At 38.6% G+C, this 15,630-nt stretch overlaps 1 protein-coding gene across 2 annotated transcripts in view; it reads left to right on the top strand.

The window, feature by feature from the left end:
* Positions 1-15,630, top strand: part of ITFG1 (integrin alpha FG-GAP repeat containing 1) — a 305,254-nt gene that overhangs the window by 256,939 nt on the left and 32,685 nt on the right. The window contains exon 15 of one of the 2 annotated variants that reach the window (XM_075995608.1): positions 6,747-9,215. The exons of the other annotated variant lie outside the window; for it this stretch is intronic. Coding sequence (XP_075851723.1) covers positions 6,747-6,919 — 173 coding nt within the window. The 3' untranslated portion in view covers positions 6,920-9,215. Of the gene's footprint in view, positions 1-6,746; positions 9,216-15,630 lie in introns of those variants that run through there. 2 annotated transcript variants of the gene reach the window in all.

The raw sequence follows: 15,630 nt of genomic DNA, 5'->3' as shown, positions 1-15,630 counted from the left end.
TATCATTCAGCAGAAGGTTTAGTTTCCATGACTTTGTGTAGAATGAGAACTCTTGTTAGGATCGATTTCTACATTTATTCCATTGTGGTCTGAAAAGATTCATACTATAATTTCTATTTTCTAAAATTGTTTGAGACGTGCTTTGTATCCTAGAATATGGTCAATCTTAGAGAATGACCCATGAGCTGATGATAAGAACATATATTCAGTGGTTTGGGGGTAGAATGTCCTGTAAATGTCAGTCAGGCCCATTTGTTCTAGGGTTCTGTTTAAGTCCATTATTTCTTTGTTGATTTTCTGTTTGGAGGATCTGTCCTGTGCTGTCACTGGGGTATTAAGTCTTCAATTATTATGGTGATGTTGTTTATCCATTTGTTTAGATCCAGTAGAGTTTGATTTATGAATCTGGGTGCACCAAGGTTGGGTGCATATATATTTAGAATTGTTATGTCCTCTTGTTGAACTGTACCCTTCACCATTATATAGTGACCTTGTCTCTTATTACTTTTGTTGATTTAAAAACTAAGTTATCTGTAATCAGCACCGCCATGCCAACTTTCTTTTGGTTTCCATTTGCTTGAAATATTGTTCTCCATCCCTTTACCTTTAGTCTAATTGCATCCTTGCAGGTTACATGTGTTTCCTGAAGGCAGCAGATACTTGGCTTGTGTTTTTTTATCCATTCGGCCAGCCTATGTCTCTTGAGTGGGGAGTTCAAGCCATTCACATTTATTGAGATAACTGATAGGTGGGGAAGATTTCTGTTCATTATGTTGGGTTGAACTTTGTTGCTTTGTTTTCTCTCTTGAGCCATTGTAATGTCTGGGCTTTGATGTTTAGCTTTGAGTAGATTTACATTTGTGAGTGTTTACTGTGCTGATCCGTGGGTAACACTGTTTTGAGTACTTCTTGAAGGGCTGGTCTTGTCTTGGTGAATTCCCTCAGTCTTTGCTTATATGAGAATGTCTTGATTTTCCTTCATTTACAAAACTTGGTTTTACAGGGAATAAGATTCTAGGCTGGGCATTGTTTTTTTTCAGAAGAGTGAGAATGGAGCCCCAGTCTCTCCTTGCTTGTAGAGTCTCAGTAGAGAAGTCTGGTGTTATTCGAATTGGCTTTCCCTTGTATGTTACTTGCTTCTTTCGTCTTACAGCTCTTAGTAGGGCCTCTTTAGTTGATATTTTGGTCAGTCTGATGACTGCATGTCGTGACGTCTTCCTGTTTGCATTGAACCTCCCAGGGGTCCTCTGAGCTTCTTGAACTTGTATATCGAGATTTTGAGCGAGGGCTGGGAAATTGTCCTCTAGTATATCTTCAAATAGCTTATCCAACCCTTGAGTGTTGTCTTCTTCCCCTTCTGGCAACCCTATGACCCTCACATTAGGTTTCTTCACATAATCCCACATCTCTTGTAGGCTTTGGTCTTTTCTTTTGTTTCTCTGCTCTATCTCTGTGACTGATTTATTTAATTGGAAGGTGTTATTTTCAATCTCTGAGATCCTTTCTGTTTGATCTACGTTGTTCTTGAGGCTTTCCACTGAATTTTCTAGTTCCCTGAATTGATTCTTCATTTCCAGGAGTTTGGTTAAATTTTTCTTCATTGTATCAATTTCTTTAGTGAACTTTTGTTCTAGGTCCTGAAGGCTTATTTTGGTTTGTGTTGGTTATGGAGTTGTTCTTGCAGGTTGTTGAATTTTCTTATGATCCACGTTCGGAATTCCTCTTCTGTCATTTTGGTTGCCTGATTTTGGTTGGTGTCTGTTTCTAAGGGGCTGGTGCTCCTCTTTGGGGGTGTGGTTTCCGTTTGGTTCTTCATATTTCCGGAGTTCCTTTGCTGATTTCTTCTCATGTTGATCTATTGTTGCTTCTTTCCTTTTGGTTTTCAGTTGTGTATGCACATGCCTTATTTAGTTTCTGAGCCGGTAGGTGGTGTGTCTGTGGGTGAGATTTGACCACTCTCTGTATGATGAGTCAGTAGGTGCCGTGAAGAGGGTGTGCAGGGTGTCCTCCTTGTCAGTAGGTGGCACTTGCTTGGAGGAATATGCCATGCTGTTGTTTTTGTGTCCTGTAACCAGCTCTTATTCCTGTAGAGGGGCACTCTAGTGCCTCAGGTGGTCGGTGGGGCCCTGGGACTTCCAAGTGTGTCCTTTTCTCCCCCTCAGTGAGGACTGGTCTAGGAGTAAGTCTGGGTGGATATGGGTTGGGTAAGCCTGCCCTCAGGCACCACCAATGCCATTAGTAGGGATCACAGTTCTGTTCTCTGCTTCTAGGAAAAGCTGCCAATCAGGGGCTGGAATGGCCACGCTCAGTCAGAGAGTCTTCATGTGGGGTGGGGCTGTCTGAGACCCGCAGTCTGGAGCAAGCCTTGCTTCTTTCCACCCTCCCCCACTCTGGCTACTCCTGGGCCTCTGCCAGCAGGCCAGACCTCACGCCACCATGCCTCCCCTGGCTGTGATGCCAGCTGGGAGGTTCCCTGCACAGGCACGCAACCTGGGCTGGACGCACGGCCTCCCTTTGGGAGGAGGGTTGCCCTCTAGGACCCTGATCTGCCCCTGAAGGCACACACACCTCAGTAGGCTGTTCGGGTATATCCGTTCTGTGCCCCGGGCAATGCGAGACCTGGGTGCATGGGATCTTGTCTGCAGGTCTGACCCTGGGCCCCAGAGTTCAAACTGTATCCCCAGCAGGGAGAGGAGTGCCAATCCCAATTCACCCACGGGGAGTCCAAGCTGGGTCTATGTCTGTCAGCCTCAGGGTCTGCCTTGTTCTCCTGGGATCACCGTTCCAGCAGCACCTGGGAGGTCTGGCGGGTAGGGAGCTCACAGTCTGAGTTCACCTCATTCAGCTGTAGGGCCCCAAAAGGGAAGGTCCCGTTCCCTGTTTGTGCAGGGAACGGGTAGGGTTCTTGTTTCTTTGTGCAGCTGCGGGTAGGGTAGGGCGAGGGGAGAAAGAGGCCATATAGCGCCTGCCGCACAGCTCGGGTCTGTGCACAGGGAGGTGCCCTATGGGAGTTGGGAGCCTGGTGCCAGGTCCGCTACTGGCTAACCGCTCACTGGTGGTGGCCGTCTCTGGGCTGGTGTCCGCAGGTCTCTCCACCCGCTGGGGAGCCCACCAGCAGTCCCAGATGCAGGGGAGGGGAGAGTTAATCGCTCTACCTACTCTTCCCACTGGTCTCCGGGCTGCTCCGGCGGTCTCTGCTTCTATTTCTCCTCCGCAACCTCCTCCCGTGGCGTCTCCCGTGGTTTCAGGTACCCCTCCTTCCGACCCTCATCCAATGTATGCTCATCTTCTTGCTTCTTTCTTCTGATTTCTGCTAGAATCTGTCTTTTCTGCAGACACACTCTGTCTGGCGGTGTTTCTCGTCCGCCATCTTGCTTCTCTATCCCGTAAGAAGTTCTTCCGACTGCTAGTGTCACTTCCCTAACTACCTGCGTGTATTCAATGATACCCTCCTGGATGAAAGAGATATTTTACCTCATAATAAAGAATGCCCACCCCATCTCATCTATTATTCGGATATCACTGAAAGATATTATAAAGTATTTATTGGTCAAAGAATGAATGCTTCCTGTTATCTAGTTTAATATAAAAGAATAATAGTAGCTTCATATAAATATTTCTCAAGGAGTACTATTTAGTTCTTAGTGCTCAGCCTCTGAGTTAGTACTAAATGTTCTAATACAGGAATCTAAGTATACTGGTATTTCTGTTTTGTACAGTAAAACTGCCAATATTGGGTATTACTGAAAAGCTTTTAAAAGTAGTTCTGCTTATAATGAAAAGGCTTAAACATACTAAAAGTATGACAGTCAAAATGCCGTATTTAACAGAAAAATCTGTTCATATACATAACTGTGCCAGACTCCTTGATGAGGATACCATGATAAACAACACAAGTCAGTCCTTTCCCTAAAGGGCTAGTGAGATCACTGCCAAGATCAGTGTAACACGTTAGGCCATTGTCATGAAAGATAATAACATGATTAATTATAAGATAACATATACAGAACACCATGTGAAATAAATTTAGGGGACTTTAATTTTTTCTGACTTAGAGCTACATTGAGCTAGTAATTTATTTATCCTCAGTTCATTCCAGCAGGCTTTTTAGCTCCTTAACCATGTTGTCTCACCATCAATAACTGTGAGAATAAGGATTTTTTTTAAAAGATAAATTTAGTAACTGTACTTCTAATTCTAAAGGTACAAAAATGAAAATTCTCTCCTAAATGTAAATTCTCTTTCTTCTCATGAAGTTTTAATAATTTTAGAAAAGATGATAGAGTTATTCTGAAAGTAAGCATTTGGGTCGCACTATCAGGTATATAGTACAGCTGGCATTAAATCTGTGGAGAACAAATATTTTCCCTATTGGCAGTGGTTCCCAAATTCTGTTGCTTTTTAAAATCTTGATGTTTGTTGTTACTATCTAGTAGGGCTTTTAAAAACTTAGGGAAAATGATCCAGGAATTTAGTAAACTAGTAACATATTATACCTGTTTTCTCTTTGATGTATATATTAGTTTTGTGATTTCTTTTTGGTTTTGATTAAAAATTATTCTCAAACTTGAGCATATATCAAATCACTGAGAATGTTAATTAAAACACACCATTCTGGACTCCACCACCAAAATTTGAACTCAGCAGGTCAGGTGTGGAACCACAGAATTTGCATTTCTGTCAACTTCCTAGCAGGTCATTCAGGAGTCCAGGGACCATGAAAAATGTAGCCAAAGTTTGAAGTATAATTATTATATTTTGTCCTTCTGAGTTGGCTGTGGTTAAGGAAAAAATAAAAATAAAAAAAAATAAAATAAAATAAAATAATTATTATATTTTGTTTTTCTCTGATATAAACTTTAATAGACATTAGGGGTCACTGACTTAAGTGACCTGTAATAACTCATTCAGATTCTCCATATCCCCATAATTGACAGTTTTTATATCAGGTGTAATGACATTTAAGAATACAATTTAGGAGATAAACTTACACTATTATTACTAATCACTGTCATCATCACTTCTGCTATTACCTTTTAAGGTGTGTCACTTTCCTACAGGGGAGAGAAACATCATAGATTACTTCTGATTTTTAACTTCTACAATGTAGAAATGTACAAATGAATAATTCGCAAGGGCCTTCTGAATTTGAAGTGCCATTTAAAATTTTTGTGTAGTAAATGTACAGTCTGTGTGTAGCTTAATGGGGAGAATGCATTCTGAGATATGCCTCATTAGGCAATTTCATCTGTTAACATCTTAGAGTGAACCTAGATGGTATAGCCTACTAAACACCTGGGCTATATGGTATGGCCTGTTTGTTACTGTACTGAATACGGTAGATAACTGTAACACGATGGTATGTATTTGTGTATCTAAACATATCTAAACACAGAAAAGATACAGTAAAAAGATTTTTTAAAATGTTACGCCTGTATAGGGCACTTAGGATGAACATAGCTTCCAGAACTAGAAGCTCCTCTGGGTGAGTCATGAGTGAGAGGTGAGTGAATGTGAAGGCCTGGGATGTTACTGTGCATGACTATAAACTTATGACACTATACACTCAGCCTACGCTAAGTTTGTTTAAAAATATTTTTCTTTCTTTGATAATAAATTAACCTTAGTTTACTGTAACTTTTTTACTTTATAAACTTTTTACCTTTTCTTTTTGACTCTTGTATAATAGTAACATTTAGCCTAAAACACACACTGTACAATTGTACAAAAATATTTTCTTTCTTTATATAGTTATTCTATAAGCTTTTTTCTATTTTTAAATTTTTCTTTTTTACTTTTTAAACCTTTTTGTTAAAAACTAAGACACAAATAGCCACATTAGCCTAGGCCTGCACAGGCTCAGGATCACCAATATCACTGTCTTCCACATTCACATCTTGTCCCACTGAAAGGTCTTCAGGGCCTGTCATCTCCTATGATGACAACACCTTCCTGTAGAATACCCCTGAAGGACCTGCCAGAGGCTGTTTCACAGTTAACTTTTAGACTTTATAAATAGAAGGAGTACACTCTAAAAGGATGATCATAAGTATAGCGTAGTAATAAATACATATACCAGTAACATTCATTATCATTATCAAGTATTATGTACTGCATTAATTGTATGTGCTATACTTTATTGGCCGGCAACGTAGTAAGTTTGTTTATAACAGCAGCACCACAAACCTATAAGTAATTTCTTGCACTCTAATATCATGACAGCTAACATGTCACTAGACCATAGGAACTTTCAGTTCCATTACTGTCTTATGGAACCACCATCTTTTATGTGGTCCATCATTGACTGAAATGTCCTTATGTAGCACATAACAGTAATCTGATGTGGCACTTCAATACACACTGTAAATTTGTGGACTAATATTTTAGCTTAAGCTACTTATCCTATATCTGTTTCAAGTAATGTATAGAAAAGATGACACAGTTTTATGGTTGATGGCTGGATAATTTTGCTATTTCCTTTATAAGACTTGATTAATTGTAACAGAACCAATAGTTTACGTTTTCTTAAAGTAAAATCAGTAACAACACTGATTCTACTACCTACCAAAGTGTAATCTCTGAGCCCTATACAAGAAATTATACTATAGAGCTTATCATATCTTGACTTTCCCTAATTTGACATACAGAATCACTGGAGCAAACATACTGAAGTGAAATCAGAAAAAATTATCATGTCCTATATTTATTAAAATTGACCCCCACATTTTCATGGGTTTCACTTCCAGGAACTCTACCAGATTCTCATGATGAAGAGCCTGAAAAGATCCACTCATGTTTCTGGCAGAGGGTAGAAAAAAATAACCATTTTGAAATAGGACCAGAGTTTCTCCATAACAAAAGCCTCCAGGGAAAAAGACTTTACTGGGGGAATGGCATTTACCTGACTCCAGCCCTCTAGCCTTCCTGTCTCGCTAAGGAGGAGAGAAAGGGGGGATGCCAACACTTGGTGAAACTCATACAGGCCCACTAAAAGACAGACTTAATCATAAAGTTTCAGAATGCTTCTCCTCCCCCATACCTCATCACCACGGCAATAGGGCTCTGCAGTGGAGTCCACGTGAGTGAGCTACACGGGCAGACTCTACCTAACGAGGAGTTCTTAATGAAGCCCCAGACAACAAGGGAGACAACAACAAGGACTCCAAAGGAATTTGAAGGCTCTGGCACCTATACCTAACCCTAACCCTATACCTACTGAAAACATTAAACAGCCCAAATCCTGGCCAGATTAACATAAAACCACACATTAAAGGTCTGTTTATCTCACTTTAATGTCATGTCCAATACATCATATATGGCCATCAGTGAAAAATTACATGGCAAAAAAACCCCAAAACAGTCTGAACAAAGCAAACATCAGAACCAAACTCAGATATGTCACAGGTTTTGGAATTATCAGATAGGAAATTTAAAACAACTATGATTAATATCATAAATATGTTCTATTGTAAAAGTGGACATTTAAGAATAAATGGATAATGTAGGCAGAGAGATAGAAATTCTAAGAAAGAATCAAAAGGAAATGCTAGAAATCAAAAGCACTATAACAGAAATGAAGAATGCCTTTGATGGGTTCATCAGTAGACTGGATATTCATGACTAAGGAAAGTATAAGTGATCTTGAAGACATTTCAATAGTAATCCCCAAACTAAAATATAAAGAGAAAAATAAATAATGGGGAAAAGAAGAAAAAACAGAACATCTAAGAACTGTGGGACAATTTCAAAATGTGAAATGTATGTATAATTGGAGTGTCAGAAAAGATGGAACAGAGCAAAAGAAATATTTGAAGTTATTAGTGGCCAAAAATTTTCCAAAATTGATGACATATACCAAACCACAGATCTGAGAAGCTCAGAAAACACCACACAGGATAAATACCCCAAAAATCTACACTTAGGCATATCATATTCAAACAGCAGAAAAGCAAAGAAAAAATCTTGAAATAAGCCTTAGGGAAAAAAGTACCTTGCCTATAGCAGAACAAGGTTCATAGTTACAACTACCTTCTTATAGAAACTATGCAAGCAAAAAGAGAATGGAGTGAAATATTTAAAGTTTTGATGTGTGGAAAGAAAAAACCACCAACCTACAATTCTGTATCAGCAAAATTATCTTTTAAAAATGAAGAGAAAATACTTTCAAACAAAAACTGAGAGAATTCATCACAAACTGATATTCCCCTCAAGAAATGTTAAAAGAAGTTCTTCAGGGCTAAAAAATATAGATCAGAAACTTGTATCTACATAAAAACAAAGAACATCAGAAGAGGAATAAGTAGAGGTAAAATATTCTTATTCCATCTAAAAAATAACTGCTTGTTTAAAGTAATTCTGGTAACTGTGTACTAGGGCAGCAGTCCCCAGCCTTTTTAGTACCAAGGACCAGATTCATGGAAGACAATTTTTCCATAGACCAGGCTGGAGGAGAGGGGGATGGTTTCAGGGAAATTCAAGCGCATTACATTTATTGTGCACTTTATTGCTATTATTATTATTAAATTGTAATATATAATGAAATAATTATACAACCCACCATAATGTAGAATCTAATGCTGCCACTGATCTGACAGGAGGCGGGCTCAGGTGTGATGTGAGGGATGGGGAGCGGCTGTGAATACGGATGAAGCTTCACTGGCTAGCCCGCCGCTCACCTCCTCTGTGCGGCCCGTTCCCAGTAGGCAGCATACCAGACCAGATGAGTGCTATGAAGGACAGCAATGCCATAGGAGATGGGAAGGGAGAATTGAGAATGCCCTGTTATTTATTAAAATTGGTACTTTCTTGGCAGTAGAAGAATCTCCTTTTCACCAGCATTGTGTGATGACCTCTTCCAGTGAAACAGTGATGGGCCATAAAACTTTACTGTACTATATCTTCAGAGATGAGTGATTTTACAACACCCCCCTACACACACACATACACAACCACCATATATAGAGAACTAGAGATGAGATTAAATAAGGATAAGGGGTAGTAAAAATAAAATGGAAAGAAACTTATCAGGATAAATCTATAAAATTATGTGCAAGTAAAAAAGGCACAAAAGCATGACAATAAGTAAAAATTCCGGGGCCGGGCGTGGTGGCTCACGCCTGTAATCCTAGCTCTCTGGGAGGCCAAGGCGGGCAGATGGCTTGAGGTCAGGAGTTCAAAACCCGCCTGACCAAGAGTGAGACCTCCCGTCTCTACTATAAATAGAAAGAAATTAATTGGCCAACTAATATATATATATATATATATATATATAGATAGATAGATAGATATAGATATATATATATAAATTAGCCAGGCATGGTGGTGCATGCCTGTAGTCCCAGCTACTTGGGCGGCTGAGGCAGAAGGATTGCTTTAGCCAGGAGATTGAGGTTGCTGTGAGCTAGGCTGACGCCACGGCACTCACTCTAGCCTAGGCAACAAAGCGAGACTCTGTCTCAAAAAAAAATAAATAAATAAGTAAAAATTCCTAAGAGAGTAATTATTGAAAAGTGAAAAGTTCAAGAGTATCAGAATCAACAGGGCATGGTGGTACATGCCTGTAATCCTAGCACTTTGGGAGGTATAGGTCAGAGGACTCCTTGAGGCCAGCAGTTCAAGACCAGCCTGGGCAATGTAGTAAGACCCCCATCTCTACAAAAAAGATTTAAAAATCAGCCAGGCATGGTGGCACACATCTGTAGTTCTAGCTACTTGGGAGGCTGAGGCAGGAGGATCCCTTGAGCCCAGGAGTTTGAGGTAACAATGAGCTGATTGTGCCACTCCACTCCAGCCTGGGCAACAGAGCTAAATTTTGTCTAAAAATAAGAAAGGAAGTATCACAATAATTTATAATAATGTGTGTTATCTGAGCATGGAGAGTTCATGTATACAGTAAACTCCACAGTGACAGTGGGTTACTCTATGGAGATTTATTTATTTTTATTCAAAAAATCTTTATTGAATATCTACCAAGTACAAGCTAGGCTCATTAAGAAGTGTGAAATATATTTATTGTCCTAAAAAGTCTATGAGTTATTTGGAGAGAGCAAACAAGAAAAAATTAAAAATAGAAGCCACTAATAAAAGATTTATCAAGACTAATAGCTTTCTAAAAGATGGTTGACTTTACTATTCACAGCCTCTTTCTTCTCTAAGATATAGATGTCCAGAGTGGAGTCTTATGAAAAAACTAGGGTTCCATATCCTACTAGACTTCCTAGAAACTGGATATGCTTGACCTTGTTTGCCTGGATAACTGAGCATGATACTTTGCCAGGTTTTATGAATATACAAAAATACTTAGATGAGGTTACAGCCATCAAAAGCTTTATTAGGAGCTAAACATATACATGTTAAAATAGCTTCATAAATAATAATTACAAAGCAGGTAATTACAAAATAAGTGTCAAATTAGTGGCAACAACAAGAAGGGCAACAGAAGTTCAAAGAAGGAAGAGACTAGTATGGACTGGGTTAATCAGATAATACTTTATGAAGGAAGTCTTCACCTGAAGGACCAGAAGAAGTGAATCAGAAGAAACGTAGATGCATCATTAGCAAAGTCAAAATAATGGGAAATGTAAGTTTATTAGGCAAATACATGCAAAAAGTAATAACCAAAAAAGAAGAATCTTGTTCTGGTTTTTGAAATCTATAGTAGACACAAAAGCTATAATATCTGTGAATTTATTTTTTATTTTTTTAACTTCATAGAGGAAAAATTCTTATATCCTAGACAGATGCTCCCATTGGTTTCATTTAGTTGCTAGCATTTTTTGCATAACTTAGCAAATGGTCTCATTTTATCTATATATTGTTCTTTACACAAAATATTGTTTTAAAATATAATTTAGTGAGCAGTTTACTAACCATTATAATACATTTTACTTAATTATGTATATTTACAATGAGCAATAGTTGAGAAGATGAATCTTAGTTTATTTCAAGATTTTACATTTTAGAGAAGTCAATAAAGAATCTAAAATAGGCCTGGTTGCCCATTTCTTGACATATGTTTTAAAATAAAGGCTAGGAAAGAAAGAAAGAATGAATGAATGAAAAATATTCTTGTAACAAGTATAGTATTGAGCACTTCTGTTTTCCATCCAACACGTAAAGAGCTTGGAAGTCGTATTCCCATCTTCACCATTTAAAAAAAAAATGAACAAACTGAAATTCAACAATTCTTCTTACATCCTTCAAAGAATGAAGACACAGGACAAACCACTGCCCCCAAAATTGTTATTAAGTATGAAATGTCCGATTTCCTTAAGTACCAAATTTGAAAGTTTGCATCTTTGACATTTCAATTTGACACTTCTTGTTTTATTTTTATTGTGAAGGTACATCCTTAGTCTTGCAAACACACATTTTGGCTTGTGATTATCTTTCAAATTATTTTTTAAAGCAATTTTTGTGAAACCATGGATAAGTCAAAAATTCATGTTATTTTCAAATATGAGTTCTATCGTGGAACCAATGTAGCGCAGACAGCTTGAAATATCAACAGAGTGTTTGGGAAGGATGTAGCTAATGAATGCATGGTATGTTGATGGTTTGAGAAGTTCCATTCTGGCGATTTTAATCTTGAAAAAGAGCCACGTGGGTGACTTGAGACCAAAGTGATTAATAAACAGCTGAAAGCTATAGTGGAAGCAAAGCCATCTCAACCTACATGTGAATTAGCAGCAAGATCTGACCTTACTATTCCAACGATATTGGACCATTTGACACAAATGGGCAAGGTAAAGAAGCTGGATAGATGGGTTCCACATGAATTAAACGTACATCAGAAGAGAAATCATCTCAAAGTTTGACTTTGGGCCAGGTGTAGTGTCTCACGCCTGTAATCCTAGAACTCTGGGAGGCTGAGGTGGGCAGATTTCTTGAGGTCAGGAGTTCGAACCCAGCCTGAGCAAGAGCGAGACCCTGTCTCTACTAAAAATAGAAAGAAATTAATTGACCAACTAAAATATATATATATACAAAAAAAAAAAATTAGCAGGGCATGGTGGTGCATGCCTGTAGTCCCAGCTACTTGGGAGGCTGAGGCAGAAGGATCACCTGAGCCCAGGAGATTGAGGTTGCTGTGATCTAGGCTGACGCCACGGCACTCACTCTAGCCTGGACAACAAAGTGAGATTCTGTCTCAAAAAAAAAAAAAAAGAAAGAAAGAAAAAAGTTTGCCTTTGTTTGCTTTCATGACGTAAAAGCAAAAACATTTCTACACGGTATTGTTATGTGTGATGAAAAATGATTTATTTTTGACAATTGCAAGCGTTTGACATAATAGTTGGACAAAGGTGAAGTGCCAAAACACAGTCCAAAACTGAATATTCATCAAAAATGCTAATGGTATCTGTTTGGTGGTGCTGGTATTATCCACTACAGCTTCATGAAACCTGGCCAGCTGATCACAACAGGTGTCTGCTGCAACTAGTTGGACAAAATGATGAGGATGCTTGTGCTTAATCAAGCAAGACTGGTCAACAGAGACAGGCGAATCCTCTTGCAAGACAACACTTGACCACATGTCACACAAACAGCACTGCTGTCACTACAGAGGCTGCACTTGGAAACTCTCTGTCATCCACTGTATTCGCCAGACCTTGTACCAGTTGATTACCACTTCGTCCAGACTTTGGACCACTTCTTGCAAGGACAAATAATCCATTTTCAACAAGCTGTGGAAAACACCTTTCATGATTTCATCACCACTCGCTCTCCAGGCTTCTTAACACTGCTGGCATAAACAAGCTACCGTTAAAATGGCACAGCTGTGTCGATCGTTTAGGCACTTACTTTGATTAATTGTACTGCTTCTTGTTTGAGATGAATACACTTTTGATTCAAAATTGGACGTTTTATAAATATGAAATGACCTAATAGACAGGCAAATACAGAGAAGCACAGTATACTGACTACAGAAGCCATAGCTGGAGTCAGCAACAGGTAGGAACACTTCAAGGGTGATTGACTAATTGCTGGAGACTGGACTTGAGACTAAATTAAAAACCCCTGGAGGCTTGGCCTTAGGGCACCACACAGTTCCGGAGTTTTACCTCCAGGAGCCCCACCATGCTCTCAGGGTCATGATTTAAGAAAACAACTCCCTTGTGCTTCTGTGTTTGTAGGATGAGGGGAGGAAACATTTTTTAAAAATACTCCAAAGCTACAGTTCTCCTTAAAGCTTGCCCTCAGGGGAAACTGTTTTACCAAAACCTAAACAACTTGGGTTTTACCAGAGTCTAACTGACATGAGAGGAGTGAAATACCCAACTCCAGTCCCCTCTGTCCCTCCTGTGTCACCCAAGGGGGCATGTGGGACTGGTGGTAGGCTGGTGGGAACAAATCTAAGACCTAATCATGGGATTACAGAGCACTTACCCTCCCCCATGTCTCACCACCAACTCAGTCGGTCTACTATATAACAACAGGAAATTTAGTTGAGCAAGGGTCAGGCCCTCTTTAAAAAGGAATCTCTAAGGAAACCCTCTACAAAGGAAGAAAAAACAAGCACTAGTGGATGTTTAAGCTCTGACACTTACAGCCACAGCAGCCAGTTAAATGCAGCCTGATAGCTAGATAAACATAAAACCTCATAGTAAAGGCCTATTTACCTTTTACTCAGTACATGATGTCAGGCTTTCAACAAGAAATTACAAGGAATTAGAAAAGGCAAAGCAAACAAAAACAGTCTGAATAGCGAAAACAAGCATCCAAACCAGACTCAGTTATGGCAGAGACTTTGGAATTATAAGACTGAGAATTTAAAATAACTGTGATTAATATACTAAGGGCTATAATGGAAAGGGAAAATGCTTGAAATCAAAAACACTATAATAGAAATGAAGAATGCCTTTGATGGGCTTATCAGCTTGGACATGGCTGAAGAACCGGTGGCCTTGAGGATAGTGTCAATGGAAACATCCCAATCTGAAAAGCAAAGAGAAAAAAAGAATAAAAAATACAGTTTTACCTTAGTGAATATTCAGATATAAAAGTGGTATGCTGATGGCCCCCAATGATTCATGCCTCCCCAGTAATCATGCCACATTAGTCCCCTCCCATATTGACTCTGCTTGGCCAAGGAGATGTCAGCAAACGGTACACAAGAAGAACCTTAATAGCCCTTACACTTTGGGACTTGTCCCCTCAGAATGCTGCCCGGAGAAGGCATGTGAAGAAGCCCAGGGTAGTCTCCTTGAGGATGAAAGACCATAAATAGAGAAGCCCACAGTCATCCCAGGTGAACTCCACCCCCAGCTAACCCCACCAGCTGAATGCAGCCCAATGATCAACCCAGTCAAAACTAGCAGAAACTACCCAATCCTCTGAATCATGAGAAACAAAATGGTAATAGTGATAAACCACTAAGTTTTGTGTTCATATGTTATACAACAATATTTGTGTTCATATGTTATACAACAATAATTGCAAAAATAAATGTAATATTGTGCTTTGCTTGATGAGCCAAATATGAAAGAATTTACTAAGGTAGAAATGTCAACATTGATAAAAAAAAGGTATGTTTGTGCAGTACAGACATCAGTAGATATAGGAAAGGGAAAGACATACAGAGAAGCAGAAGCAGAGAACTTAAGAGTTTAAAAGATATCTTTATTGACAGAACATCAATCATGTCCTCTAAGGAAAAGGTGCATGTGAAATAAATTACTTTGTTAAAGGAAAAATTATACAGTATTTTTGTGTTTTTTATCTATTGATAGCTAGTAATTGCTTCCAGGTATCTCCAAGTTGAGGAACATGTAACAGCTACCTAGTCTACTGAACATTTATTTTAAAATTACATGTTTCAGTAAAAATAACCTAACTTGCAATTTGGGACTAAAATCTCTTCTCACCTTTGGATTGTAAAGTAGTTCTGCATCTTTTGTCCTTGTCTCAGAACTAAGCAGTTTTACTCCCTTGTAAAAAAAAAAAAAGGTCCCTTATAAGCAAAAGGATCCTTAAAAAAGGTCCCTTATAAGCAAAATGACCATTCACTGGTTTATCTCCCAGATAGGTATAAATCTCCAACATGAAAAATAAAATATGCTAAATGTATAAACCAAGCTTTCCCATTTGGTTCATTTATATGACATTGCCCACTTTGGAAAACAGAGGGTTATTTTTTTTCTTTTAATCCAGAGAATAACAGCTGGAACACTATTGCATGTAACCTCAGAAAAGTTTACCTCCCTAATGCAACTCAAAAGGAACACTGACTGTTAAATTAGATCTCCACAAGTAGTAAACACCTAATGCAATTTGTTTTTATGAGAGCTGTGGATTTCTTTTATTGTTTCCTTTTTTTTATTTTTCACATGCATTTGCAATGGTTTTTGCCATTCCTTCACTAGATGCTTATGTGCATTATGCTATAGAAAAACAATTATCAGAATCAAACTATTCAGTTCCTCAAAAAATTAAACAGAGTTAGCATATGACTAATTAATTTCATCCCTAAGTATATTCCCAAGAGAAATGAAAAAATATGTCCACTTAAAAACTTGTTCATGAATTTTCATAGCACCATTAATCATAATAGCCAAAAAGTAGAAGCAAACCAAATGTCTACCAGCTGAAGAATGGATAAACCAAATGTGGTTACCGCACAGTAAAATATTA

The sequence above is a fragment of the Microcebus murinus genome, chromosome 20 (assembly GCF_040939455.1).
Source record: "Microcebus murinus isolate Inina chromosome 20, M.murinus_Inina_mat1.0, whole genome shotgun sequence".
Classification (NCBI taxonomy): Eukaryota; Metazoa; Chordata; class Mammalia; order Primates; family Cheirogaleidae; genus Microcebus; species Microcebus murinus.
Note: the sequence above shows the minus strand (reverse complement) of the source record. Positions and strands in the feature narration are given on the sequence as shown.